The sequence below is a fragment of the Mesocricetus auratus genome, unplaced genomic scaffold (assembly GCF_017639785.1).
Source record: "Mesocricetus auratus isolate SY011 unplaced genomic scaffold, BCM_Maur_2.0 Super-Scaffold_4256, whole genome shotgun sequence".
Classification (NCBI taxonomy): Eukaryota; Metazoa; Chordata; class Mammalia; order Rodentia; family Cricetidae; genus Mesocricetus; species Mesocricetus auratus.
This window is the reverse complement of record NW_024429182.1, coordinates 23,933,291-23,959,906: the sequence shown is the minus strand read 5'-3', so window position 1 is coordinate 23,959,906 and position 26,616 is coordinate 23,933,291. Positions and strand designations below refer to the sequence as shown.

The 26,616-nt window shown below is 41.8% G+C and overlaps 1 protein-coding gene across 9 annotated transcripts in view; it reads right to left on the bottom strand.

Moving 5' to 3' along the window:
- Cpeb3 (cytoplasmic polyadenylation element binding protein 3) overlaps window positions 1-26,616 on the bottom strand; it is a 179,166-nt gene that overhangs the window by 25,141 nt on the left and 127,409 nt on the right. For all 9 annotated transcript variants that reach the window (XM_005063652.4, XM_040745039.1, XM_040745024.1 and 6 more), the window contains 3 exons: window positions 25,889-26,007; window positions 11,069-11,183; window positions 2,014-2,195 (listed from right to left, as the gene is read on the bottom strand). In XM_005063652.4, the coding sequence (XP_005063709.1) occupies window positions 2,014-2,195; window positions 11,069-11,183; window positions 25,889-26,007 (416 nt within the window). The remainder of the gene's footprint in view (window positions 1-2,013; window positions 2,196-11,068; window positions 11,184-25,888; window positions 26,008-26,616) is intronic.

Below are 26,616 nucleotides of genomic sequence, written 5' to 3'. Positions count from 1 at the left end.
CGCTAAAGTGTATCTGTCAGCCCTCATCAGAGAAGCTTCTTTTTGCAGTAGATGGCAATTAATACAGACACCCATAACTGGTCAGTATGCAGAGAATATGAGACTGTAGGGCTCAGCTCTAAATGGGGCATCTGCATCACATCCCAACCCCCAAAGCTTAGGGATCATCACAGAAGGACAAGAAGATTGTGCCAGAGGTAGTGGACATCTGCAGTGACATAGTATTTACTGAGCAGCTATGACTACTTGCATAAGAGCCACAAAAGATCAAGCCAACAAAAATTCCAACATGGATGGGGAAGAGCTCATGAAGTCCTGCCCCTGGCAGATGAACTATTGACAAATGACAGCTGCTGGGGGAGGGAAAAGTCAGTTTTCTTCAGGGATATAGTCTCTGGAAGGCTATCCATGCTCCAGTAGATGGTTCTACATTCATGCACCCATCGACTTCACTAAGTGAACTCAATGGCTTTAAAACAGAGCACATGAAGTTGGGAGGGGAAAGCTCTGGATGGGACTAGGCAGCAATAGGAGGGATGGGACTGGAAGAAGGCTTTGATAAAAAACATTATAATTCACATGAGTTTAAATGTATTAGGTAGCCGGGCGGTGGTGGCGCATGCCTTTAATCCCAGCACTCGGGAGGCAGAGGCAGGCAGATCTCTGTGAGTTCGAGGCTGGGCTGGACCGACAGCCTTGCAAACAATACAGAGAAACCCTGTCTCGTAAAAACCAAAAAAAAAATATATATATATATAAAATAAAATAAATGTATTAGGTAACATTATAGCTGTAATATTTAAAATCAAAATTCATTCAGCTACTTCCTCTTAGAAAGTCTCTTTAAAAGGCACTGGTACAGCTTAGAAACTCTATCCAGCTAATATAGTCTAATCTGAAGGTAAATAAGAGTTGTGGAACATAAAATTTTAAAATAATCTCAGAAATTATTCAAAATTTAAAAGTTCTTTGGTAAAAATGAAAAAAAAATTAACAAAGAAAACACCACCACCTATTCTCAAGGTACCATAGAATATTTATGCTAAGTGCTGGCTTTTGCGACTTTTATCAGAACATGTGTTAGCAAAATACAATTGTGCTGAATATGAAAAGTGCATCACCAACAGAAATTTCCACTGAGATGCTAAGAACATTGTTATACAAACTAAATGAAGAGGGCTGCAGAGGGTGTGGTGAAGCATCCTAATAGGAGACTGCTTCATGCATTCCAATCTAGTCGGTGCCACAAGGATTTAGAAGTAAGAACAGCCACTCATGGCAGAAAGTCAAGACTCGGTGTTTTTCTCCTTGGTGTATTTTAATCTAGGTTTTAGTTTGCTATTTCCACCTTCCATTCTCCCAGCCTTCCAACAGTGGAGAGGTGCTCACAAGACCAACATAGCATACTAGTCCCTAAAACTCCCATGTCTTCTCTTTAGATCAAACAAAGTTCATTGGATGCCTCTAGAGTCCAAGCAAATGATACCAATGAGCAAGATGGAAGGTAACATAGCATGCATGCATGCATGTGTGTGTGCATGTGTACATACACACATGTGTTTTATGAGTAGTAAAATTACGTGAAGCTGAAGAGGAGACAGAAGGGAATAGTATTTGGTTCCTGTGATTGCTACCATGTGTAATATTGCAGTTAAAAAATAAAGGTAGTTTTAATCTTCATGTGTACTTCTGACCATGTCAATTCAAGTTTGGCAATGCCTGGGTCAAAGAGGTGACCAGCTCTCAGTCTTTGTTAAGGTATTGCTATTAGTTTAGTATGCTAAATTCTGCAGATTTATTTTCATCACCCCAGAGAAAAAGCAGCAAGGCAGGAGGCTCATCCATACCTTAACAGTAAGGATCTCTCTTCTTCAGGCAAGCTCTGTGGTCCAACAGCCTAATGCTGTACACGACACAGCTACCCCCTATGATCCTAAAACACTGCCCCGTCCAGGACTGCACAAAACAAACTATTTCTTTCCCATTGCGATGCCATTTTGAGTGGTTGCTTACCCGTTTGTCAATGTCGTTGTGTTGAAGCTGCACAAAACGTGCACTGATGGCTGCAATGTAGCTTTGCTGATTGGAGAACGCAACACGCCCAGCACCTTTGGGGTACTTCAGCTCTGGGTCCGTGTCAATGCCAGCATAGCAAACACCACCATACAAACGGTCCATTATCATCGCCAGTTCAACTGTAGGAAAAGAAACACGTCTATGTGTAACTATTTGGAACAACTCACCCAGGAAAAGGCGGATCATGCAGTCTAATTATGAAAAGAAAACCCACATGAGGGCTCATGAAGAATGACCACATCAGTCCAGTAGGAGAGCTATTCATTGGATATTAAAATATCGAGAGACATGTGGCACTTACCTGTGCTGCCAACTGCCTGAAGGGAATTGTTTACTTGCAAACAGCATCTCCACCTATGGCCATTCTTTTCAGGCCACTGCTAAATCCAAAGACTTAGGCCTACCCCTCGGCAGTGACCCAAACACCCATTTTCTTTCAAAACCTACATACGGCATTTAGAAAGAAGAAAACAGGGAACAGACAGTGACTAGCGCCAATGCAGCAAACAGCGCCACACTCTGGTGGGCACAGGCAAGGCTCTGTGGCGTTTTAGGCTATCCCTTAGTTCTACAAATAAATGTAAAGCCAAGTATTATTCCTTCTGGCATAATGAAATTGCAAAGGCAATAAGAAAAATTGTCACAATGTGACAGCTATTTTTGCATTTCAAAATTTCTTTTGATAATAGACTACCTAATACTGGTTTTTTTTCCTAAATGCCTATTTAAAAAAAAAAAAACAGGACGAACAATCTATAAAAAAAAGCAGTAAGTCTGAAGTAGAAAATAAACTAGTAATACTAGCCCAAGAGTAAGTGCTATGAAGACCAAGCAGCAGAAAGCCATCCCAAATGTCTCATTATGGTCAGAATTGTCGAGTCCCAACAGCACCTTGAATGTCATTCACTTGCACAATGCAACAAAAACTGCACCTGTACCCTGAATGTCAGGGGTCAGTGGCTCCTCACACTTCATCCTCTGATGGCCTAACCTCTTCCTCACATGGACAATGCTATTTTCACCAGGAAGCAAGAAACATCATGGAGAATTGTAAAACACAGTCATTAATGAATTTCTCTTAGTGAGATAAGTAATCTCAAGGCCCAAGAAACCAGACAATTTTCCAAAGACCAGGTTTGCTCTAGAATAGAAAAGAAAGAAAACACTCCCTAGGCCTGGTGAGGCCAGGAAAAGAATGCTGGCAAGGAACCAAATGGCATTGTCTTCCACAATAAGGCCTCAAAAAGATATCCGAATTACAAAGGAAGCAAATATTGTAAGCTGGGAGCTCTGGTTAAAGAGGAGTTAGAGTGTTAGCACAAGGTTTTTAATACCACACCGGTCTCCAAGGGAGCTTTAGGGATGCCAGAAGGCCCTTTCCATGAGCATAAACTTCCATTATTTTGTGAATCTCTAGCTAAAAAGTCATCATCACATGCCAAAGTCTAGATCATGACTGATATTACTGGCAGTTAACTCCTGATAAGAAGCAGGGCCTCACCCAATTATGCTTTTATGAAAACCATAAGTAATTTCCATTTGTGAGCATTTTTTTGCTTGTATGTACACATGTGCAAGTTCACGAGGAGAGGGAGTGCACATGTATGCTCATGTGAGTGTGAGAGACAGGTCAACTCGGTGTCACTCCTTAAGAGCTGTCTACCTTGGTTTTGATACAGGTTTTCTTGCTGAGCCCTGAAGTTTGTCTGTTAGGCTAGGTTGGCTGGCCAATGAGCCCCAAAGATTCTCCTGCCTCAGACACCTCAGCTTTGAGATTGTATGCATCCACCTCTGGGCCTGGGCTTGTTTATGTGGGTTCTGGGGATCAAAGCCTTAATTATGCACTGGACTTTCTCCCCGGTCCTATAGTATTTTCTTGGTCATCAAAAAGTCTCCAGATATTTGAGCAATAGTGTTTTGCTCAAGGGAAAAACAATTTGTTAAAAGGCTAGCAAAAACCAAAGTGGCTAAAGGAAGAGTTTTTTCAAGGAAACTGACACATTTTCATCTCTCTAATTCATAGGTTTTTGTTGCTTTGTTTTTTGTTTTGTTTTATTTGTTTGTTTGTCTCACGTAGCCCAGGCTGGCTTCAAACTCTGTGTAACTAAGGATGAACTTGCATTCCTTATTCCCCTGCTTCTGTCCTTTAAGCATTGGGTTCACCAATGTGCCACCACACCTGGCTTCAGTGGTACTGAGGCTGGCACTCAGGGCCTTGTGCATGCGAGGCAAGCATTTCACCAACTGAGAAATCCCTCAGCCTCACAAATCTATATGTTAAGTCTATGTTATGATCACTTTTGTAGAAAAAATAAAAAGCAATCAAACAACTGTTTATAGTTGACCATTTACTCAACCCATAAGTCTTCCCATGGTGTACTTCCTGAACTCATACTATACTAAGATACTACAGTGATTGACGTCCCTTAAATGACAACCAGGGTTTCCAATTTTGAGAAAAGTAGTCACCTTTCATAAGTAATTCTTTTTCAATAATTTTAATGCTATAAAGACAGGTTCCATCCATCCACTACTATATGGGTGACTAACAGAAGCAGAGAAGAATCTCTTTTAAGTCTTACAAATTTCTAATCCGATGTTTCCCCAATTTTTAGTATCCATTTTTATTTGTGTGTGTTCTGGTGTCTGCAGAGGCTTGAAGAAGGTATTGGACCCCTTGCATCTGGAGTTAACAAGCATTTGTGAACCACCCAATGTTGGTGCTGGAATTTGAACTCTGGTCCTCAAAAGCAGCAAGCGCTCTTAACTGCTGAACCATCTCTCCAGCCCCAAGTTTTTCTACTTTTAAAATAGAGGATGTAAGTTTACTGACAAATGTTGCAACATGTAGCTACTTTTAGAGACTAGGTTTAGAAGTCTCTAGAATGAGTATCATTAGTGACTACAACAAAGTCCTGTATAGGCCCCTTCTTCTGATGGGAGGAAAGAAAGAATGGGGTAGGGAGCAGGCTACCATTCTGACTTTCTAAAAGGGAGAGAGACAATCAAAACAATCAGTAACTGTCTGAACAACCAAATCTTCACTGATTCATCTATCTCTGCAGAGATAAATCCATAATCTTGCTGTGAAATCTGAGTCCTTAATTGACGCATGTCCTATCAAGTAAGCCTAAGTAGAGAATGGAAAGGGTAATTACCTGGAGCATAATAAGAAACTTAACACAAAGAAGAGAGAACTGGGCATACAGATGAAGGAATATGGAGTCCACATGGACTTCACACAGGTGACAGTGAAGTCTCTACTCCCGACCACCCTGGTATTCTCGAGGTCTGTCTAGTCACCACACAAGTAAGAAGCTAGCAGGATTCAGAGATACGTGCAAGGGCATACTGCATTTTAGATCATGTGCTCTGTACTCCCAAATCAGCTTCCACAGTAGCAACAAGACTCCTGAGTCCTGTTTCCATGCTGGCTCCTGTGCTGAGCTCTGCTGTACTACACAACAGGGAGGGAAGCGAAATAAGCCACTGTGTGAGAATCTGAATCCCACTATGGGTCCTTGGACCTGCTCCTGATTCTTCATTCAGAGATGTGACAAGGACTTTAGTTCACCAGAGAGAAAATCTTGATGAATTCCCCATTCTACTCTATCTCAGGGTCCTGTTCTCTTGTTTAGTTTCTTTTTAAAGTCAGTCTGAAGGCAACGTCTAAGTCGGGGACACTGAGAGCCACGCAGGGTGGCAGCGGAATGGGGATTCCCAAGAGAAATACCACCACATTCATCTTTACAGATTCTAAATTGTGATCTAGAAGTCCTATTTCTTCTCTTTGGAAGTAAACAAAAACTACACAGGCCTAAAGCACCTCAGATGACAAAGGAAGATGAACTCTTGGTTTCCCACAGGGTTCAAGAGGAGGCACGCTCACTTGCTTGCATTCTGTGCCAGATGAGGCCGAGAACAGTTTTAACGGATGGTATAAAGCAGGAAGTCAGAAAGGAAGCCTTTATTTAAGTTCATTAAGTCAAACTGCTACCAAGCTGCTCTTTTACTGAGACAATAACCCAGATCTCCACTAGGTAAAACAGCTTCCATCAAAGAGCCTAACCCTGAACCAGAGACCGAGGGCTTGTTGCTACTCACTGCTACTCTATCTGAATTCTGCCTCCTCGTTTCTAAACACAGCTACTGCTCACAGCCTCATGAGGTTATCATAAACTACCCATGAACGAGCAGCTCTAAGCACACCACTGAGTACACAGTGGCACTGTTTAGTTCTTTTTGCTCCCTGCTCGTAAATCTTTGCTTAAATGAAGCTAGCTTGGTTTTTGCTTTATAAACATCAATTTGGCTTTATGTTGGCTCAGTGTGTCATGGATATGGCAATGTTTGACAGCATCTATGGGCAAAAGTTTGTTGCAGGGGAGCGTGGAACACATACTAAACATTATAAAAGTCCTTATCCCTACAAGCATGTCAAACCTAGAGTTTATTTGGGTCACATTATACTGAACTTGGGACTGGATGAGAAAGTGCTTACTGCTGAGAAACTTGACATACAGATATTTTGGCCATCTACTACTTCACAGAATAAAAATGGATATGGTTACAAGACCATTTTCTAATTACAAATCAGGGTGTGATCTCCAGTTCATGTGAACTCTTACATGTTTTTACAAAATGTCTGAAATAAATGATCCCGAGAAATATTGAGATATATATTTTTTCCACGTGGCATATATCATCGGAAGTCTATCTCCCAGGGCTGGGACTGTAGCTCGGTGCTAAAGAACATGCCCAGCATGCATAGCACCATGGATTAAATTTCTTAAACTATAATAATCTTTACCTTGACATAGAAGCCATCATAGAGCAATGGGGTTGGGTAGCAGGGAGAGAATGAAACTTCAGGATTAACAGAGAGAAAAAGGAGAGCTACCAGAGCAATGGCTAAGAAGGATCAGACCCAACACTACAGAAGCAGTGACAGCTCTAGGAGCTCAAAGACTGCAGTCTCTCAAATGAAGCTGCTCTGCAAGGCCTGGTCTGATCAAGGGTTGAAGGCAGTCATCAAATGAAGAGCAGGGGTCTACAGCCTATTAATTTGGGAAGAAGAAATTCTAAAATGCAGCCACTTCTGCAGTCCTTAAATCAGACACCTACACCAAGAAGATGGCGTGAGAGAAACACTTCTGCAAGCAAAGCAGAGAGCGCTGGGTAAGCAGACGTTCCAGCTTGCACCTGGTCCCCTCACAGCCCTGCACCTGACACTGACTCACTGTCACAGTCAAGAGCCGCATCTTGGAGAGGTCCTAATGCCAAAGGGATGTGCCATAGGGCGTTTTCTGTGCGGACCTCAGGAAAATACATTGCTTGTTATCACTTGGCCAAAGATCAGCAGCATTCAGTTGTCTCTGTGACCCACAGAAAAGCAGACAGTCTAGTTCTTTTGAGGACTCTTTAAACAATGTGCAAACTTTTGCCACAGGGGGGCAGGGTGAGTCTGCTTTTTTTTTTTTTTTTTTTTTTTGGGCCCCTGAAGAGAAATGGGGTGAAGACAGGGAGACATCCAGATCTTAGAAAGATCAGATTTGGGACAAACCATCCTTAGCTTGCTGCTGTTCCTCACAAGAGTGCTGGAAAAGAGGCAAGATATGATGGCAATGTGCATTATCTGACCTCAACCCACAACTGAGGGATGAGAAAACCCATCCAGATATATTTTCATTAGATTTCCTCACTCAGGTTAATTTATCCAGGCCTGTGATTTCCCCTGCCAATCTGAGTTTTAAAAAGGAAGGTTTGACCTGGGCATGGTAGTTCATGTGTGGCAGGAGGATAATGAGATTGTAGGAAGACTCTTGTCTCAAAAAACAAAAAGGTTTGTCTAGGAGTAAGAATATTTAATTCAATAGACATGATTGATAAGCCCAGTCAGGACAATACTTGCTTCGTTAGAGGCATTTCTATTTGGATGCATAAGGGCTACATTAAGAATAAATATGAGTAATAATAGTCCCTATCTTACAATGTTAAAAGTAAAACAAATAAAAAACCCTCAAAAGATCTACAGGAATAACATTGATGCTAACATTCCAGTCTTCCAATCACTCTGACATGCTAAATGACAGTTTTTGGCCAAGGATAAAGGGAAAGAAAATATATTCCAGTACCCAAAGCCTCACTTAGTGAGCGAGACCCAAGGACGATCTTGCCATGAGATACTTGATAAAGAAAGTCAGTCTTAGGCTAGAGCATAGCTCAGCAGCTAAGAGCATCTACTGCTTTTGCAGAGGACAGAGTTTGCTTTCCCAGAACCCACATCATATGGTTCACAACCACCTGTAAGTCCAGTTCTGGGACTCCAAAGCCCTCTGGCATCCACAGGCATCAGCATGCATGTGATATACATAAGCTCTTTTTTTTTTTTTTTTTTTTTTTTTTTTGGTTTTTCGAGATACGGTTTCTCTGTGGTTTTGGAGGCTGTACTGGAACTCGCTTGGTAGACCAGGCTGGCCTCAAACTCACAGAGATTTGCCTGCCTCTGCCTCCCGAGTGCTGGGATTAAGGGCGTGCGCCACCAACGCCCGGCATACATAAACTCTTACAGGCATACATAAATGAAAAAAACTTTAAAAAATGTTCTATAGTATTTCAAGACCAAATTTCCAAATCATGTTAAAAATATAATTGAGTCATCAACTACCAATACATTTCTTGTGTTCTGTTCTGAAAGCTTTAGCTTTCTATATAAAATGTCCCGTTTAATATGATCATGGGATACTCACTTAGTTCAATATGTCATGTCCTTGCTTATTTATTAAATAGTGGACTTCCTAGCCACCAGCTGCATTCTATAATTTCTGGCAAGTGGCCTGGAAGTAACACTTCAGTAGAGCAACTGACTAGGCTCTACTACATATCAGCCAAAACAAAGCAATTTTAAGACATACCAGCTAACTTGAAAAAGAAAAGAAATTCAAGAATTATTAGGTATATTTTCTAGGCAAAGAATATACATCCTGTTTCTGATTAGATAACTAAATATAATTCTTTTTTTTTAATGCTTGTTTTCATTTTTAGGGGGCATTTTGAGACAGGATCTTACGTAATGCAGGCTTGCCTTGAATTCACTATGCAGTTAAGGATAACACTGAACTCTTGACCCACCTGCCTTCTTGTGCAGGGATTACAGTGCTGTGCCCGTGCCTAGCTGTATAATCTAATATCATTTCTGTCGGATTCTAGGACTTGTAGCATCTTGCTGAAGTTGAGCATTGGGTACAGTGCAGCTTGTTAACTACAGTTCCTGTGCCTTAAAAACAAGACCTAACAAGATAAAATCAGTTACATTATTTTATGATTGTGGGGACCTTTTTTTTTTTTTTGAGGCAGGGTCTTTCTGTGTAGTTCTGCCTGCCCTGACTTGGAACTCACTATGTAGATACACTAGCCTGGAACTCAAGAGATCCACTTATCTCTGCTACCATAGCAAGCTTCAGGGCTTTTAAAGGTTCTCATATAGGAAGAGTGAAAGGGATGAAATGTTAAAACAACTTCCACTGCACTGTAGTTAGTTACAAGGTATAGCAATGACTATCCAACTGTAAAATATGTGCGCAGTAAAAACTCTCAATGAGGATTCTTCTCCAGTCTTGCACATTGACAGTCAAAGTGTCATGCATGTTCTACAGCACGCCACACACATCGCCTTTTCCTAAACACTAGACTTTATCAAGTGATTTCTTTTGGCACAGTTTTTCTTTAGAAGGTAAGGAGGACCCAGAGGTCTCTGACTTTTAGAGATAATATAAAATTGCCATAATCATATTTTTAAAGTTCTTCAAAATAGATTTATGATTATATCCCACTTCTTTTTGAGACAGGGGCTCACTAAATAGGTTAGCTCAAAACTCAAGAGCCACCCTGCTTCAACCTCCCAGTGCTAAAGTTACAAGTGTGAGTTCTAAAGTGTGTGTGTGTGTGTGTGTGTGTGTGTGTGTGTGTGTGTGTGTGTGTAGGCTGGAGTTAGAATTCAAATAAATAGTGTTGAGATTCATTCAGAATTTTTCGGTGTAGTCAAGGCTGGCCCTGTAGCTAAGGTAAGACTCAGACTTGAAATCATCCTGTGTCAGCCTCTGGAGTGCTCAGCTTACAGATGAGTGTCACCGCTCCTGGCTTGTCTCTGGGTTTAAATGATGAGGCATCAGTTCAACACCACTTCAAGCCTCTAGCTCATTATGATTCGGCTTACTCTCAGCAACATGAGATTGTTTTGTCCTTGGAAACAAATTAAAACAACAACAACAAACAGTAACAACAGAAGAAGGCCAAGTAGTGCTGGCCTGTGACCTCAGTCACTTGACAGGCTGAGGCAGGAGGAGTCTAAGGCCTGCCTGACATACACAGTGAATACCTTGACAACTTCGAGATCAGACTGTCTCAGAATTAAAGTAGAAAGCAGGTTGGGGATATGAGTACTTGTCTAGAATGTGTAAGGTCCTGGGTTCAAGCCCCAGTACCACATCAAAAAAACCCACATAGAACAGGGAGTTTCTATAAAATCATACTTTTAAAATATGCCTCAATACATAATCCATTTCTGGAAATCATAAGAACTAATCAGACCCTGCCTTGCTGGGGGAGGCCCAGGGGTCTAGCTTGATCCTCAGGTTCAGATCTCACTGACTGAGCACCAGGTGCAGGGACAGACTCTGATGGGGTAACTCTGCAGCAACCCGCATGAGCACGCACACCGCCAACACGATTATTTAAATGTGTGGGTAAATAGGAAAGAACTAAATAGAGCTCATCCTTTCCACAAAATGGTTTAATGAAATCGACTCTTGCACCAAAAGAATATACAGCATTTGGGGGAAATTCTTAACCATAGAAAAGTCAGCTTAGTGAAAACGACATGGCAGACTTCCTTTTGGAGGCTGTGAACGGCTGACTGGAAACCCAGGCAGAGAAAACACATTGGGGATTTTGTTGTCATCGCTTTTGTTGTGGTGTTTCTATTTCCACTCACCAGCTCGAAGGGGTCGTGGAACTCCCCCAACAAAGATAGTTTTTCTGGGGTCCAAAGGCTGAGAACCATCCATTACAAAGTCACTGTCACTTAGGTTCCACGGTCGAATTTGCACCTGAAAAAAAGTTGTTTACTTGGTCCTTACTTCATTTCCATCAACCCCAAATGAGAATAAGATGACTCAAGACAAACCCAATGTTTGTGCATTTTACAACATCCAAGTCCCAACCAAAATCAAGTTAATTACTTAATCTGACCTGCGTTAAGTGGCTCTCTGTCTTAGGGAGGCCACTCAACACTTAGGCACATGTACACAAGCCACCTGTGTCATTTAAAGGCAGTCTCCCACAGAATCTGGGTTTGAATCCAGTTCAAGTGAACACATCACAGACTCTTGGAAACCTGTCACAGTACATACATCATTTAGATTTTTGTAATGAATCCATCTAAATAGAACAGAAACATTAGGAAGACTTTCTAAGAATTAACCTATTTGTCTGCATTTTTAATTCTCATCACTGCCCCAATTTGAAATATTTACCTTTCAAATCTAACACTTAGGTTAGCAAACAATCTCAGAGGTGTCAAATAGTGACACTCAGAGAATGGTGTCTAATTTAATTATTAAACTGATTTTCCTACATAAGGTTGATTAAGCAAAGACAAACTTAGCATGTGTATGTGCGCATGTACACATGTGCATGAGCCTACACAACTGTGCAAGAGAGAGAGAGACAGAGGGGCACAGAGAGACACACAGAGAAAGACAAAGGGACACACAGAGAAAGACAGACACACAGAAACACAGAGAGACACACAGAAAGACAGAGGGACACACAGAGAAAGACAGAGGGACACAGAGAAAGACAGAGACACACAGAAAGACAGAAGGACACACAGAGAAAGACAGAGGGACACAGAGAAAGACAGAAGGACACAGAGAAGACAGAGGGACACAGAGAAAGAGGGAGACATAGAAAGACAGAGGGACACACAGAGAAAGACAGAGACGCACAGAGAAAGACAGAGACACACAGAGAAAGACAGAGACACACAGAGAAAGACAGAGACACACAGAAAGACAGAGGGACACACAGAGAAAGAAAGAGGGGCACAGAGAAAGACAGAGGGACACACAGAGAAAGACAGAGACACACAGAGAAAGACAGAGACACACAGAAAGACAGAGACACACAGAAAGACAGAGACACAGCGGTAGGGGCAGAGCAGGGGAAGAGAACCATGCTGTTGTATGAGTCGGTCCTCTTCCTTTATTACGGCAGTCCTAGGGCTTGAACTTAGGTCAGTAGGCATGGTACCAAGCACTTTAACTGCTGTGCCATCTCACCAGCCCATAACACTTTAAAGAATATAAAAAGAAACCTTTGCAGTTTATTTTCTTTTCTAAACTTCCTATTTTTTTCTTACAAGAGTGTGCATGTTTGTGTGTATGATGCATGTGTACACATGCATAGGCATAGGCATGTTTGCCAGATGAGTGGAGGTCAGAGTACAGTTTTGGGAGTCGTTCTCTCCTGGGGATCCCACTCAGGTCATCAGACTTGCATTTTACATGGCAGCAAACATCTTTACCTACTGAGCCACGTCGCTGCCTGCCCACATTTTTATTTTTATTTGGATTCTTAATTTTCTGCTCATACTTTGTACTATTTTATCATACACTAAGAAATTAAGTATCTTATCAGTTTACCCTTAAAACAAATTCTTTTTAATCACAATAGGATTACAAAGAATAGCTTGAAACCAACGGAGAAAGCAAAAGCAAGGCTACTGTTTCCACCCTAAAAGGTAAGGGTGACACTGTCCCCAAAACAACCAGTGTGGCAGTGGGTGGCCACTGGGAACCAGCACCTGGTGTCTGTCCTTAAGGAATAAATACACCTATCCTCTGCCCCTCCCAGATTAAGGCAGGACACAAAACAGGTGAATTGCCATATTTTAGTACCCACAGTGCTCATTTCCAGGCTGTGTGGCTTGGCTCGCATGCCTGGCACTCCCACCCTGCCAACTCTGCTGTCATCCACCTCCAGCTCCTCTAAAACTGGCATTGCTCCTTAGAAACAACCTGCACAGTCCTAAAATTGCTACTAAGTTTACCGTAGCCTAATTTTTTGGGGGGGCTCTTATTACATGCGTGCTGTCACTAGTCAGCAAGAAACTACAAAAAGTTCAATTTCTCCCTTAGACTCTGAAACAAAACGGCTTCTTTCCTGTTAAATGTGGTCAGCTTGGCTGAATGGTTGAGCCCTTGAGGGTGCATCACTAATTTTTAATTATAAACAATAATTTCCTGACATTGGAGGGATAAAGATTCTGGTGTTACCAGTTAAAGAAAAGGGATTCACCTTCAGCACAGACTCCTCTCCTACCAGAACAAAGCAGGTAGGTACAGCAGCTCTAGGACACCCACGATGTTAATTGACTTTGGTCAAGGTCACTAACCCCTCCCCCAACTGTCTTTCTGCTTCAGTTGCAGTCTCAATGTACTGCTCAGGCTGGTCTCAAGAACTCCTGAACTCAAATATTCCTCCAGCCTCAACCCTCCCCCATGTAGCTGAGACTATAGCTGTGCACCCCTGAATCCAACTGGAAACACATCACTTTGTTTCCAAATGAAAATAATTCCCATGTGGCTTCCATAGAGATCTGGTTTCATTTCATCAAAATTACAGGAAACATATCGCAGCTTCTGTAATTGCTGTATGCTATGGCTGTTCAAAGGAACATTGCAGAAGACCTAGAATCTTCCTGCTAAGAGACCATCATTGATGGTCTTCCTTCCCCCAGAACTCCCCCCCCAACCTCACTTCATCTCACAAACAACCTCATTCCTTTGCTCTACTCTTGGCATTACAGCTTAGGTAAAAAACACAGGAAGGAGGCTTAGGACACAGTGCTGATCAACCCTATTCATGAGACCTACATTTCCCAGCTGCTGCCGGGGAAAACAGCTGCACAGAGCTGGTACCTCCACAGAACTAAAGAAATGTTGGCACAGGCCACTGTTAGCACACTGGTGTGGCAATGGACTAAGACTTCCCTCTCACAATGGCTGTTCTTTCTGAAATACAAGCTACTTTGACAGACTCGTGCCTCCCTGTGAGCAGCAATGCTTCAGTAAGCACTTCCGAGAGAAAATGCAAAGCTTGTTTTCCTTCAGTTTCGTTTTTGAATTATGCATTCCTACGAAGGCTCTCCTAAGGACCACAAAATCTGCGTTTGGCTGGATTATGTGACTTTTAAAATCTTATTTTCTGAATCGGTAATGTTTTACATAAAGCTTGCTGGTATAAACATTGATTTATGCCACACAGTAACTCTGAACACCACTATTGAAAAAAATCTCGAGGAATGCACCACTAATAAAACCTCCAATTATTGGTGAAAGCATGAATTCCCCTTCTAAGGTCTCCCAACGTGTGTTCTACAGAGTGTAAGTCCTTGGGGCTGCTATGTCAGACACTGCTGTTTGGGGAAAGCTGTAGATTATCTTCTCCTTCGAAGTTCAGAGCATTCATCCATGTACTTAATTAAAAGCTCCAAGGAAGTCTACAGGCAAGAAATCTGCAACATCGTTAAACAGAGCATATCAAAAACTTTTCTATGAAAAATTTTAATGTAACACCGACTAATGTTCACATTTAGGCAAAACTGCCCTGCAGCAGCAAAGCATCGTGACTGACTAATGGGCCAGAGATGGGCCAGAGATTTCTGAGAGCCAAGGTCTTTTCCTTATTTCCTGCTATTGCTTTGAAAAGGTTACTTCAACAAATCAACTTTAAATAGTTACATTAAATTTAATACAGAAAATTAGTTAATACATTTAAATATTAGATAGCTGGCCAAAGAATTGAAAGTCCTAAGTCTAAACTTCATTACATGTATGTTACCAAATCACTTCAGTTATTTTTGCTATCAATAAAGAATAAAATACTAGGGTCTGGAGAGATGGCTCAGAGGTTAAGAAGCACTGGCTGGTCTTCCAGAAGTACTGAGTTCAATTCCCAGCAACCACACAGTGGCTCATAACCATCTATAATGAGATCTGGTACCCAGTCATATATGCAGGCAGAACAATGTATACATAATTAATAAATCTTAAAAAAGGAATAAAATACTAAACATGGATCTAAATTAAAAACTAAAATTTCATTTATATAAAACTAAAGGTGATTAATAGAAAAAAGATCAGGTTGACTACTAAGAAAAACATTAAGAAATGTAAATGAATCACTTCTTTGAACTGAAGGACATATGATAAAGGTCACTGGCTAAAAAGTTTTCAATGAAAATTAACAAAACCTTCCAAGTAAAAATGTAAACATGATTTTTTCTATATTTAATCACAGAATAAAAGAAAACACAATGGCCTTGCATACTGACACACTCATATAATCCCAGCACTCTGGAGGCAGAGGCAGACAGAACTCTGTGAGTTCCAGGCCAGCCTGGTGGTCTAAATAGCATTTCAGGACAGCAGGGACCACCCTGTCTCCAAAATGAATGAAAGAAGGAAAGAGAGAGGAGAGAGAAAGAGAGAACACAGATTAAAGAGCTTCAAGTTTTTTTGTTTTAAACATTACCTAGCCTTCTTACAATTCTAGAATTGTGTGTTTAGAATCAGTGTTTTGATATTCATTGATCAATAATGGGGGGGGGGGGTACTCATTTGGAACACTCTACCCTATATTCCATCTTTCTGGTTACCACTGTAGGTTACAAACAGCCCCCCCCCCCCCCCACACTCAATGTCCTACTGCAAGATGTCTTGTTCCCATTTGTTTATTCTAAGGCAATTCTACACTGCAATCCGATGTCAGCGCAGGCACCTGAGCCAATATTTTCCCACCCCCAGTCAGCTGGCTATTAGTTCTCTTTCCTATAAAGCTCCGCTCAGAACTGAGATACTATCTACTAACCCCCTTTCTGATTTCCTGTTTTTTCTTTTCCATACCCTTCAAATTCCCACTCGGACTCTGAGAGAACAGCATTTTTCTTCCCCAACCTTAAAATGCTTTCATTTCATAACAGAAAAACAATAATGCAGAAGCATCTGGAATACTCTCCACAGCAAGTTGCAGCATCCCAGCTCATACTCACTGCCAGGATGAGGCAGCTAAAACCAGGTCTCCTGACATATAGCTGCAACAGGTCAGCTGTAGGGACGGACTCTGAGCCAGGTGAGCTGTAGGGAGGGACTCTGACCTAGGTCATCTGTAGGGACGGACTCTGAGCCAGGTCATCTGTAGGGACGGACTCTGAGCCAGGTGAGCTGTAGGGATGGACTCTGAGCCAGGTCTGCTGTAGGGATGGACTCTGAGCCAGGTGAGCTGTAGGGAGGGACTCTGAGCCAGGTCAGCTGTCAGCAATTCCATTTTAAGCAGCACAGTCCTCATCTAATCACTAAAGTGTGCCAGCAGAGGCAGAAAAGAAAGAGCTTAGAGTTTGTCAGTATCTTTGCCTCTTTCATGATACTTGTTTTATTATTAAACACCAAAAACTAATCAATAGCTATAGCAGCTATATTTGTAGATTGAACTTTTCAAAGCACACACACATTGGGCATTTCATTTTGAGCTAATTTACATCTCATAGATTATAATAAACAGATCAACCAATTTCCAGGAATAGCTGCCATCTATTATTCTCAAGTGCTCATCTCCACTGATGGAGAGGACTGGAGACAACCCTAGTAATTCCCAGGAGCAGAAGAAAGAATAGAACCTGATAGATGCTCAGTCTTGGCTTTGATAAGAGCTCTGTGTCCTATATGGCTCTGGGGCCACAGTCAAAAGCTGTAACTATAACCCTCTAGCCTAGCAGTTCTCAATGGGTGACCTTGGTCCCTTTAGGGGTAAAATGACCCTTTCACAGGGGTCACCTAAGAGCATCAGAAAACAAAGATATTTACATTACGATTCACAACTAGCAAAGTGACCGTTATGAAGTAGCAATAAAAATAACTCTATGGTTGGGGGTTAGCACAGCATGAGGAACTGTATTAAAGGGTCGCAGCATTAGGAAGGTTGAGAACCCCTGCTCTAAGTGATCCTCAGACAAGAGAAAACCTTGTTAGAACAGTCAGGATTCTTTCTGGATAGGTAGTCAAAAATAACACTGAGAAATTCTCTCTTGTGCTCCCGGAATGCTCCAGGTGTCCTAACTGGCTTAGTCCAGGTACAAAGTGTAAGTGCTGCGACTTGCACTAAGCTTTAGAGCCTGCTCCATGCAGGGCTTTACAGCCTCTTAGGAACCTTTGGCTCCTAATGAAGCATGGCATTTTGTGTGCTCTTTCAAGGGTGCTTAGTGAAGGAGTAACCACGCTACAAGACGGTAATTATGTAACACACATCCATGCACTATGCTGGAATTAGTAAAGCCATTATTAATTAAATGCCACATGGAAGACACAAGCGAAGACTTTCCTGACTGAGTCATATCATCAGCACATTCTTCTCCACCCATGACTCCCCAACCTCAAATACTCTCTATGGTGCTTCTCTCAGGAACCTGTGGCTCCTTAGTTCACTTACACCTATATCCCTCCATTAGAGCTAGGGTCCTTTGAGGCTGCACTCATACATCTGTGTGGGTTCCAACTGCCCAGTAAAGTGTGCAGCCCCAAAGAACGCCCTAAGAAGATTTGTCAAGCAATGATGCTCTTCCCTCTGTCCCCCCTTTTGAGAGTCTCACTGTGCAGTCCATTCTGTTCTCAAACTCAAGATCCTCTTGACTGAGCCTCCCAAGTGCTGCGATTATAGGCAGGTACCACCATACCCAGCTTGGCTACTGCCCTTCCTTCTGGGAGCATGGGAATACACTGTGTTGGTTACCAGTGGGTGCTCTGGGTCTTGGACTTACTCTGCGCCCATTTCTGATGTCACTAGGTAAGAGGTGAACCATGTAATCAAAATCACCTGTGCTCATCATCATCACTTAGAAAGCTGACTGGCTTTGAAATTACTAGCAGTTTTGCACACCTGAATGCAGCTCTTTGCTGTGTATTTTCTTTTCTTTTCCAGGATGGCACAAATTTTATTATGAATTCATTTTGGGTTAAGAAGCCCTTTAAAAAACTATTTGCTTATTTATTTCATGTACATGAGTGTTACGTGTATGTACTAATGCCACTTGCATGCAGGATGCTGCAGAGGGCAGAATAAGGTATTTGGTATCGAGAACTGGAGTTACAGATGGTTGGGAATTGCCATATGGGTGCTGGAAATTGAACCCTGGGTCCTCTGAAAGAGCAGCCAGTCCTCTTAACCATTGAACCATCTCTCCAGCCTCTAGGTGACTTACGGATTCCTTGTAAACTACTAAGAGAAAGTAAGAGAAAATAACATGCTATGCATTTTCTAAAGTCACACTTAACCTCACTATAATCATATGCTATACAAATTATCTAAATCTGAGGGGATCAAGAATCTAACGATCATGAAAATGAAACCATTTCAGGATGGAAACCAAGGCTTATTTGACTCCACTTTAACTATATCAAGAGCCTGTGAGATTCCCTGTCCTCTAGGTCACTGACTGGAACCACAGCTTCTTGGTGGGCTGAAAATGTATCTCTACTTTCTTCTCCCCAAACTCAAATCTGCCTGTCCTCTATGCATCAGAAATGGTCAATAGTGGCTGAGGGTTCAGTAGTCACGCACTTGCCTACATTGACCATGGTGCTCCTCTGTGCATGCCCTAGCACCAACAAACCAAGAAAAATGGCTAACAGATTATCCCTTGATCTATTGCCAAAACTAGCAGTTAGTAGATTTCTTTCACACACAAAAATGATCTAGCAATGAAACTGGAGCTATTTGGCTATTTTAAATTTCAGATTCATAGCCTCAAGCAATTTTTGTATTCAAGCAAAACAATTTGGGGATCAATGTCTACATACATGTGTATTTTCAGCTCCATGGTACTAGGAGAGAATTGTTAACAGTATGTTGATTACTAAAACTCTTGAGAGGAATTCACTAGTAAACATTCAGATTGGGGGTCTGGAGAAATGACTCAGCAGTTAAGAGCATTTGCTGCTCTGGCAGAGGGCCTGAGTTTGGTTCCCAGCACCCACACCAGACAGCTAACAACTGCCTGTAACTACAGCTCCAGGGGATAGGATGCCCTCTTCTGACCTTAACAGGGTGCTACACTTATCTGCACAAACCTACTCACAGAGAGTACACACACACATAAAATAAAATAAAACCTATTTAGGTTCCTGAGTTTTTCCTGGGAGGAAGCCTATTCTCTGAGAGTACTTCAGATAACTAATTCCACAGGAATCTACACAAGTGTCATCTCCAAAGCAGGGATATACAATTAAAATGGAGGGTTAGATGCTAGTCCACAAATGTACATATGTAAGTTGCTTTTACAGACTGGATACATTAATGTTTCTTGAACGTTTTTGGGTTATGAACCTTTTAATGAAAGGAGAAAACTAATATAAAATGCAGTCAATGATACCCATTGCTGTTAGCAGTCTTTGGTACCTGAGACTTTCAAGATAGCTGTCGACTGGACATGTGTTCTTTAGAATGCACTTAGGTAAACCTTGAATACAATCCCTTAAGGAAAGCATTGGCTGTCTTGTTCACTGGCTTTTATGTAGCACCATGGCTACATAGAACTGCTGCTTTACCTCCCTGGGAAGGGCATAGAGGATCCAAAGGCTCAAAGTTTTAAGAAGCTCGGGACCCACTTGAGAGTTCAGAGACTAACAGCAAAATAGGGTGCACTCTTCTCTTATGGCAGCCAAGGAATTCCTTCCTTGGAGAGATTCTTGGAAGAAGGTGCCCATGATCAAGATTATGAATTCAAAGAACAAATAAGGAAATCAAGATTAAAAACTGTCAATGACTTCCTAGGTAGGACAAGACAATATGACTTAGCCATGGATTCTAAGATGGATCTACAAACCAAGATTTAAATGAGCCAAACCAAAATTAAAGTTAGGGCTTAGCAGGCAGCAGGTGGAGAATTACATGACCTTAGTAGATATGCCATGAGCAGAAAGATGAAGCAGTCAATCCAGGTGCCCTATAAAAGCCTTATTTTTCCCAGTTTAATTTTTTGGGATGTTTTGCTTTTTATTAAATGTTTTGATGACCATTACACTAGGGATAATTTGTTATAGACAGTGAAAGAATAAAAAAAATCCATGAAATACATAGCATTTCATAAAGGTTTGGATGTAAGTGTAAGAATTTGACCTTGAGACGGAAGCAAAAATATTTCGGTTTGATTAAAATATGAGGGCAAAGGGAGAAGGAGATTAAGTTAAAGTGCTTGCCAAACAATCAAGAGGACTGGTGTTCAGATGGATAGGACCCAGATGGGTACGTCAGCTTGCCTATAATTCCAGCCCCAGAAAGTATGGACAGAGGACTCTGAGTAAGCAGTTAGCAAGCTAGCCTTGTTATCGAGCACTGGATTTGACTGAGATACCCTGCTTCAAAGAATAAGTTGAAGAGTGATGAAGAAAGATTTTCAATATTGATCTTATGCCTCTTTGTGTATGCAAAGACACATATAACAAAACATACTACATACATGCATGCACTCTCCATATATTTCTCTCTGTGTGTGTGTGTATGTGTGTATTGAAAAAAGGGAAAGTAAATACATATGGTCAAAAGAAAAGAAAAAAAGCTAAGGTTGGAGAAATTGAAGTTAGACTGGGAAGCTCTTAGCTCCCAGGCAAAAAGATCTGGACTGTTTCTGTAACTGAGGGAGTGACTAAAAGTGCTGGAAATTCCACTGACAGGCACATAAATAGGTCAAGGAGACTAGAATGATAGGCTGGACAGAATTAGGAACTCCAACAATGGGTCAGTGAGATGATTTAGCAAGTAAAGACACTTAGCCACCCACTCAGATGACCTGAGTTCCACTGAAGAGCCAACATGGTGGAAGGAGACGGCCAACTCCACAAAGTTGTCCTCTGACCTCCAAATGTGCATGCACACACACACATGCACACATGAAATAAGTCAATTAAGATGTAATTAAAACTCCACAAAATTATCCTCTGACCTCCAAATGTGCGCACACACACACACATGCACACATGAAATAAGTCAACTAAGATGTGATTAAAACTCCATAAAGATGTCCTCTGACTTCCAAATGTGCACACACACATACACATGCACACATGAAATAAGTCAACTAAGATGTGATTAAAACTCCACAAAGTTGTCCTCTGACCTCCAAATGTGCATGCACACATACACAAGCACACATGAAATAAGTCAATTAAGATGTGATTAAAACTCCACAAAGTTGTCCTCTGACCTCCAAATGTGCATGCACACATACACATGCACACATGAAATAAGTCAACTAAGATGTGATTAAAACTCCACAAAGTTGTCCTCTGACTTCCAAATGTGCACACACACATACACATGCACACATGAAATAATTCAACTAAGATGTAATTAAAACTCCACAAAGTTGTCCTCTGACCTCCAAATATGGGCACACACACATACGCACATGCACACATAAAATAAATCAATTAAGATGTGATTAAAACTCCACAAAGTTGTCCTCTGACCTCCAAATGTGCATGTACACATACACATGCACACATGAAATAAGTCAATTAAGATGTAATTAAAACTCCACAAAGTTATCCTCTGACCTCCAAATATGGGCACACACACATACACACATGCACACATAAAATAAGTCAATTAAGATATAATTAAAACTGAAACAGCAGGCAGCATCCAATTCCAGTTTCCTCACCTCTATCATTTTCCCGCTGATTTTTGTTTTTCAATTTTTAAGTGGATAGTCATGCTTCCTGAGCAATAGTCCAAAAAACTAACCTACACAAACACACGTCAGCTTGGGTAATACGTTTAAGTTCCTTTCAGTGTGTTTCTAGTTCCATTAACTCTGCAACAATATGTTCTAGAAGCAAAGATCATTGCTGGACATAGGGGCACATGTCTTTAGTCCCAGGACTTAGGAGGCGGAGGCAGGCAGATCTCTGAATTTGGGGTAAGGGCGGTCTACCTATACCAGGTCAGCCAGAGTTACATGGCAGGACCCCAGTGCCACAATGCTCATTTAATGTCTCCTTCCTTCTCTTGTTTTTGTTTTTTTGTTTGTTTTTGTTTTCCTGAGACAGGGTTTTCTCTGCATTGTTTTGGAGCCTGTGCTGGAACTCGCTCTGGAGACCAGGCCGTCTTTGAACTCACAGAGATCCGCCTGCCTCTGCCTCCCAAGTGCTGGGATTAAAGGCATGTGCCACCAACACTTAGCTAAAAAAAAAATGTGTAGCCCAGGCTGGCCTCGAATTCGTGATCCTCCTGCCTCTGCCTCCTTCAGCAAAAATCCTACCGGCGTGCGCCACCACAATGGGCCCTTCCTTCTCTTCAGTCACCACATAGCATCCAGATCTCCTGCTCTATAGTTTGCTGTTTGAACCTTCGGGTTCTGTCTATTTATGTTTATCACCTCCCTGGAAGGGACGTTCATAACACCCATCTACTTCACTGGCAGTTCACAGACATCACGGTCTGTAGTCTTTGCCTGACAGCACAACACAGAGACTTATTAATTATGAAAACACAGCCTTAGCTTAAGCTTGTTTTCAATTAGCTCTTATAACTTAATTTAACCCATTTATATTTATATTAATCTACGTTCTGCCATGTGGCATTACCTTTCTTCCATCTCTCACCTCCTGTTTCTTCTCCATGTCCAGCTGGTGAATCCATGGGTCCAGATTCCTCCTCCCAGTCTCTCCTCTCTTCTTTCTCTCCCCCTTTCCTCCCCCTCCCTCTCTCCCTCCCTCTGCCCAAAAGTCCTGCCTAGTCTCTCCTGCCTGCCTATTGACCTATTTACAGTACAAATAAATATTCCTCAACAACTGTCATATACTGGGGTGTCTGTACTAATGAATGGTGAAGCTCCTCTCTCTGCAGGAAGAAAGGAGTTACAGATCTCAAAGCTACAACTGCTACTGCTCTTGCCAATCCTTCCTTCCTTCCCTCTCTCCCTCCCCTCCCCTCCATCCCTTTCTGACAATAACCACAGTGCTCTTTGCCATCTTTGCCATCTTTAAGTACCAAAGTCATACATAGAATAGTCCATGTGAATCATTTAATGGAAGGAAACCACTGAACAAAACCACCTATCAAATATACCCTAAAACCCATCAGTTTGGGGGTCACTTGGGTTAAAAAGAAGCATGATCCTGGACAAGATGGCTGAGAGCAGACTTCACCATGGGCCTCTGCACTGGGAAAATAAGTTGAGTAACCTGATCCACTTAACTGGAGTAGGGGTTTGATCTGAGGAAAAGGAATAAACAAGGACAAAGCGTAGAAAAATCAAGGTAACTGTTGGAACCTGATATATTTCCAAGGAGAAACACAAGGAGTCAGAAAGAACTAAACTGCCAGAGCACTGGGATCCTGAAGGGTAGAACATGAGTGCGAGCCAGACTAAGACTTGGAACAAAGAGGAACCACAGCTGAGAAAGCCTGGAGAGTAGGCTCCTGAGACTGAGCTTGCCTAATTCTAAGGTCCTTACAGATTCAAGAAGGTTGACTCCAGCTGTCACTTTCTGTGGGAAATCCGAATGAGCTGGGATGTGCATGACTCAATGAAGCTGGGAATAGTGAAGGGAAAGCTAAAGCCACAAAAGGCTGTAAAACTGGAGACAAAACTGGAACCTAACATGAAGTGTACTTCATCCAAATTAGAGACATCATCAGGGAGGCGTTTTCTTTCTATGTTTTATTCAAACCATCAATGCTGGAAACAGTGAGTATGTCTGGATCAAGGAAACATGTTTTTGATAGCCACCCTTAGACTTTATCACTCTACAGTAAAACAACTCCATCTCAGAAAAGGCAAACTTCAGTCAAGTAGGAATGTGAGGACGAGATGAAAGTTAGTTTCCATAAACATGTCCAGTAGAGAAGATTGCACTAATTGTTTTCAAAGTCCCTAAAGTCCAGAGCACTCAAAAGCAGTGGTGTTATCTCCACCCACCTATGTTTGCAACTATCAGTTTGCTCCCCTCTCAAGAGACATCTTGTCCAGGTGAGGGCCTCCCTTCCAGACATCATCTCCTCCCTTCCCTTACAGAGCCAGTGATGTGGAACTTCTGAGTCCTGGGCCCATCCCATCTCCTCATCTCAATTCTACAGTTTGTTCTCTATTGTGGACATAATTACATGTCATGTACCTCTATCCCTTTGCCTTTTTAAACATAAAATGTATTTCTAGTCCTCTCCCAAAGTACATGGCCAATTCTACCATAACCCTTCCTAGTTCACTCTCACTGACTTCTCACTAAATGCCAGGGTAGGGCATCTCTGCAGATTGACTATTAAGACAAATTGTCAAATTTGGTAGGAACGTTCTCATCTTTCATGACTCTGAAGAACTTGGGCGACTTCAGGTTATTTATTATTCAGATGATGCATTACATGCTGCTCCTATCAGTGACTCCTGTCTCCCACACCACTAAACACTTTTTAAATAAAGCCCAAAGTCAACAAAGGTTTCCCACCTACTGATTCCCAACCTGTACAGCCACAGCATTCAACATTGTCATTATTGTCATCAAAATTTGGCAATGGTCCCAGAACTTAACAATTACAGTGATACTTTCATAGTAGCTAAAATCCTTACTTCGTTTTCTGTCCTAATCTTTCTGCCATGACACAACAACCCCATTCTATAGTAATTTCCTCTTTTACCTACTTATGTACTAATTCCCCTCCTTATGGGTGACCAAGTCCCAGTGGCATTCTTCTATAAGTCAGAAGCCCTGTTCTTGCCAGCAGATGTGACCACACAGTTGAGCTCTAGCTATGCTGTCCTGAATCAGCACCATGCAGGACTGACAGCACCAGACAGACAGTTATATCCGCACAAGTACCCACTTCTCTATTGAGTGCTTCTACGTTCATTTTCCTCTCAACAACCCAGGGAAGGATGACTGCTCTTCCCATTTTCTAGTTCACCAAGGACAGGATGGCTTACTCAGAATCAAGCAGATATTTACATAATAAATAATAAAGTTAAGACTCAACCTTGGAATTTCTACATCTAACTCAACTCTTTGCAGACACGTTTCTGAGAATATACTTAGCCAACCAAGTGAGCCCCAGTATCTCTGATGAAAGTCTGTGATGGCTGCTTAGGCCCTAGATATAGCTTCAGCCCCTTGCCCATTCCACATTACTATTTTTACTATTTCCCACTCTATGGACCAAGCTTTTACATACAAACTTATCCCACTCATTTGTTTACTGTTTCAGTACCATGTTCTCTGTCCTACCTTTCTCCTGTCCTGCTGAAACTGTCCATTTAGAGTATGACTTGCTGGCCCACCCACCAGGTAGCCGTGGATACAACCCAGCATAAAGTCTTACATCCAAGGACATACAAACATTACCAAATATGCTATTTTAAAAAAGAAATTCCTCCTGTCCTTGATCTGAAATAATGACAGAAAGGAGCTGCCAGAACCACTAAGAGCACTGATCTCTAGTTGGGGTTTCCAACTAGGAGTTAGCCTTCCTAGCTGCAAGTGGATGTCAAGGGCACATTTGTTTACCTGTGGTCCCAAAGGTGTAAGATGAAATATGAGTACTTTTTAATTAACTTCTCATCACTAGCAACAGTCCTAGCTCTACATAGCAAGATTAACGCAGGTAAGAGGCTCCTAATTGCAGCATTTTCACACTAAGGAGGAGGAACAGCTAGTCATCTTCATATGTGCTCTGGGAAAGCAGCAGCTGGCTACATATCACTTACCGGTTTATCCTTGATAGTGGGGCTGGACACACACAGGTACAGTTTCCCATCCTCTTCTAGGCAGGCATCTATCAAAGCTTGCACTGAGCTCTCCTCTTGGAACAGCAGGAATGCATAGCCTTGGGAAAAACAAAACAAAGGGGTGGAAGAAATCAGTACTTCAACCTCAAAGTCATAGTGAAAAATATGTCTGTAGCAGGTGTGGGGGCTTACTCCTGTAATCTGGGTGCTCAGGGGGCTGAGGCAGGAGGCTTGCCATGTGTACTAACCTGAGCTACACAAAGAGTTACAAACTAGTGTGAGCTACAGATTAAGAAACCCTATTGCTTCATTATTAATACATTCTTTTTTTTTTTTTTTTTTGGTTTTTCGAGACAGGGTTTCTCTGTATTGTCTTGGAGGCTGTCCTGGAACTCACTTGGTAGACCAGGCTGGCCTCGAACTCACAGAGATCCACCTGCCTCTGCCTCCCAAGTGCTGGGATTAAAGGCGTGCGCCACCAACGCCCGGCTATTAATACATTCTTAATAAACCCTGAATATACAAATGGGACAAATGGACTTGAGATCCCCTTGAGCTGGGCACTGAGTTTGGTGCACACAGACACTTATCTTGCTTAATTAATTCACAGGGTACTGTGATAGCTGGGTGCTCTGATATCACTTTAATTTTCATAACTGCTCAAGGAAGCAAGTCAAACACCTCTATGGAATTTCCACAAAATGTGT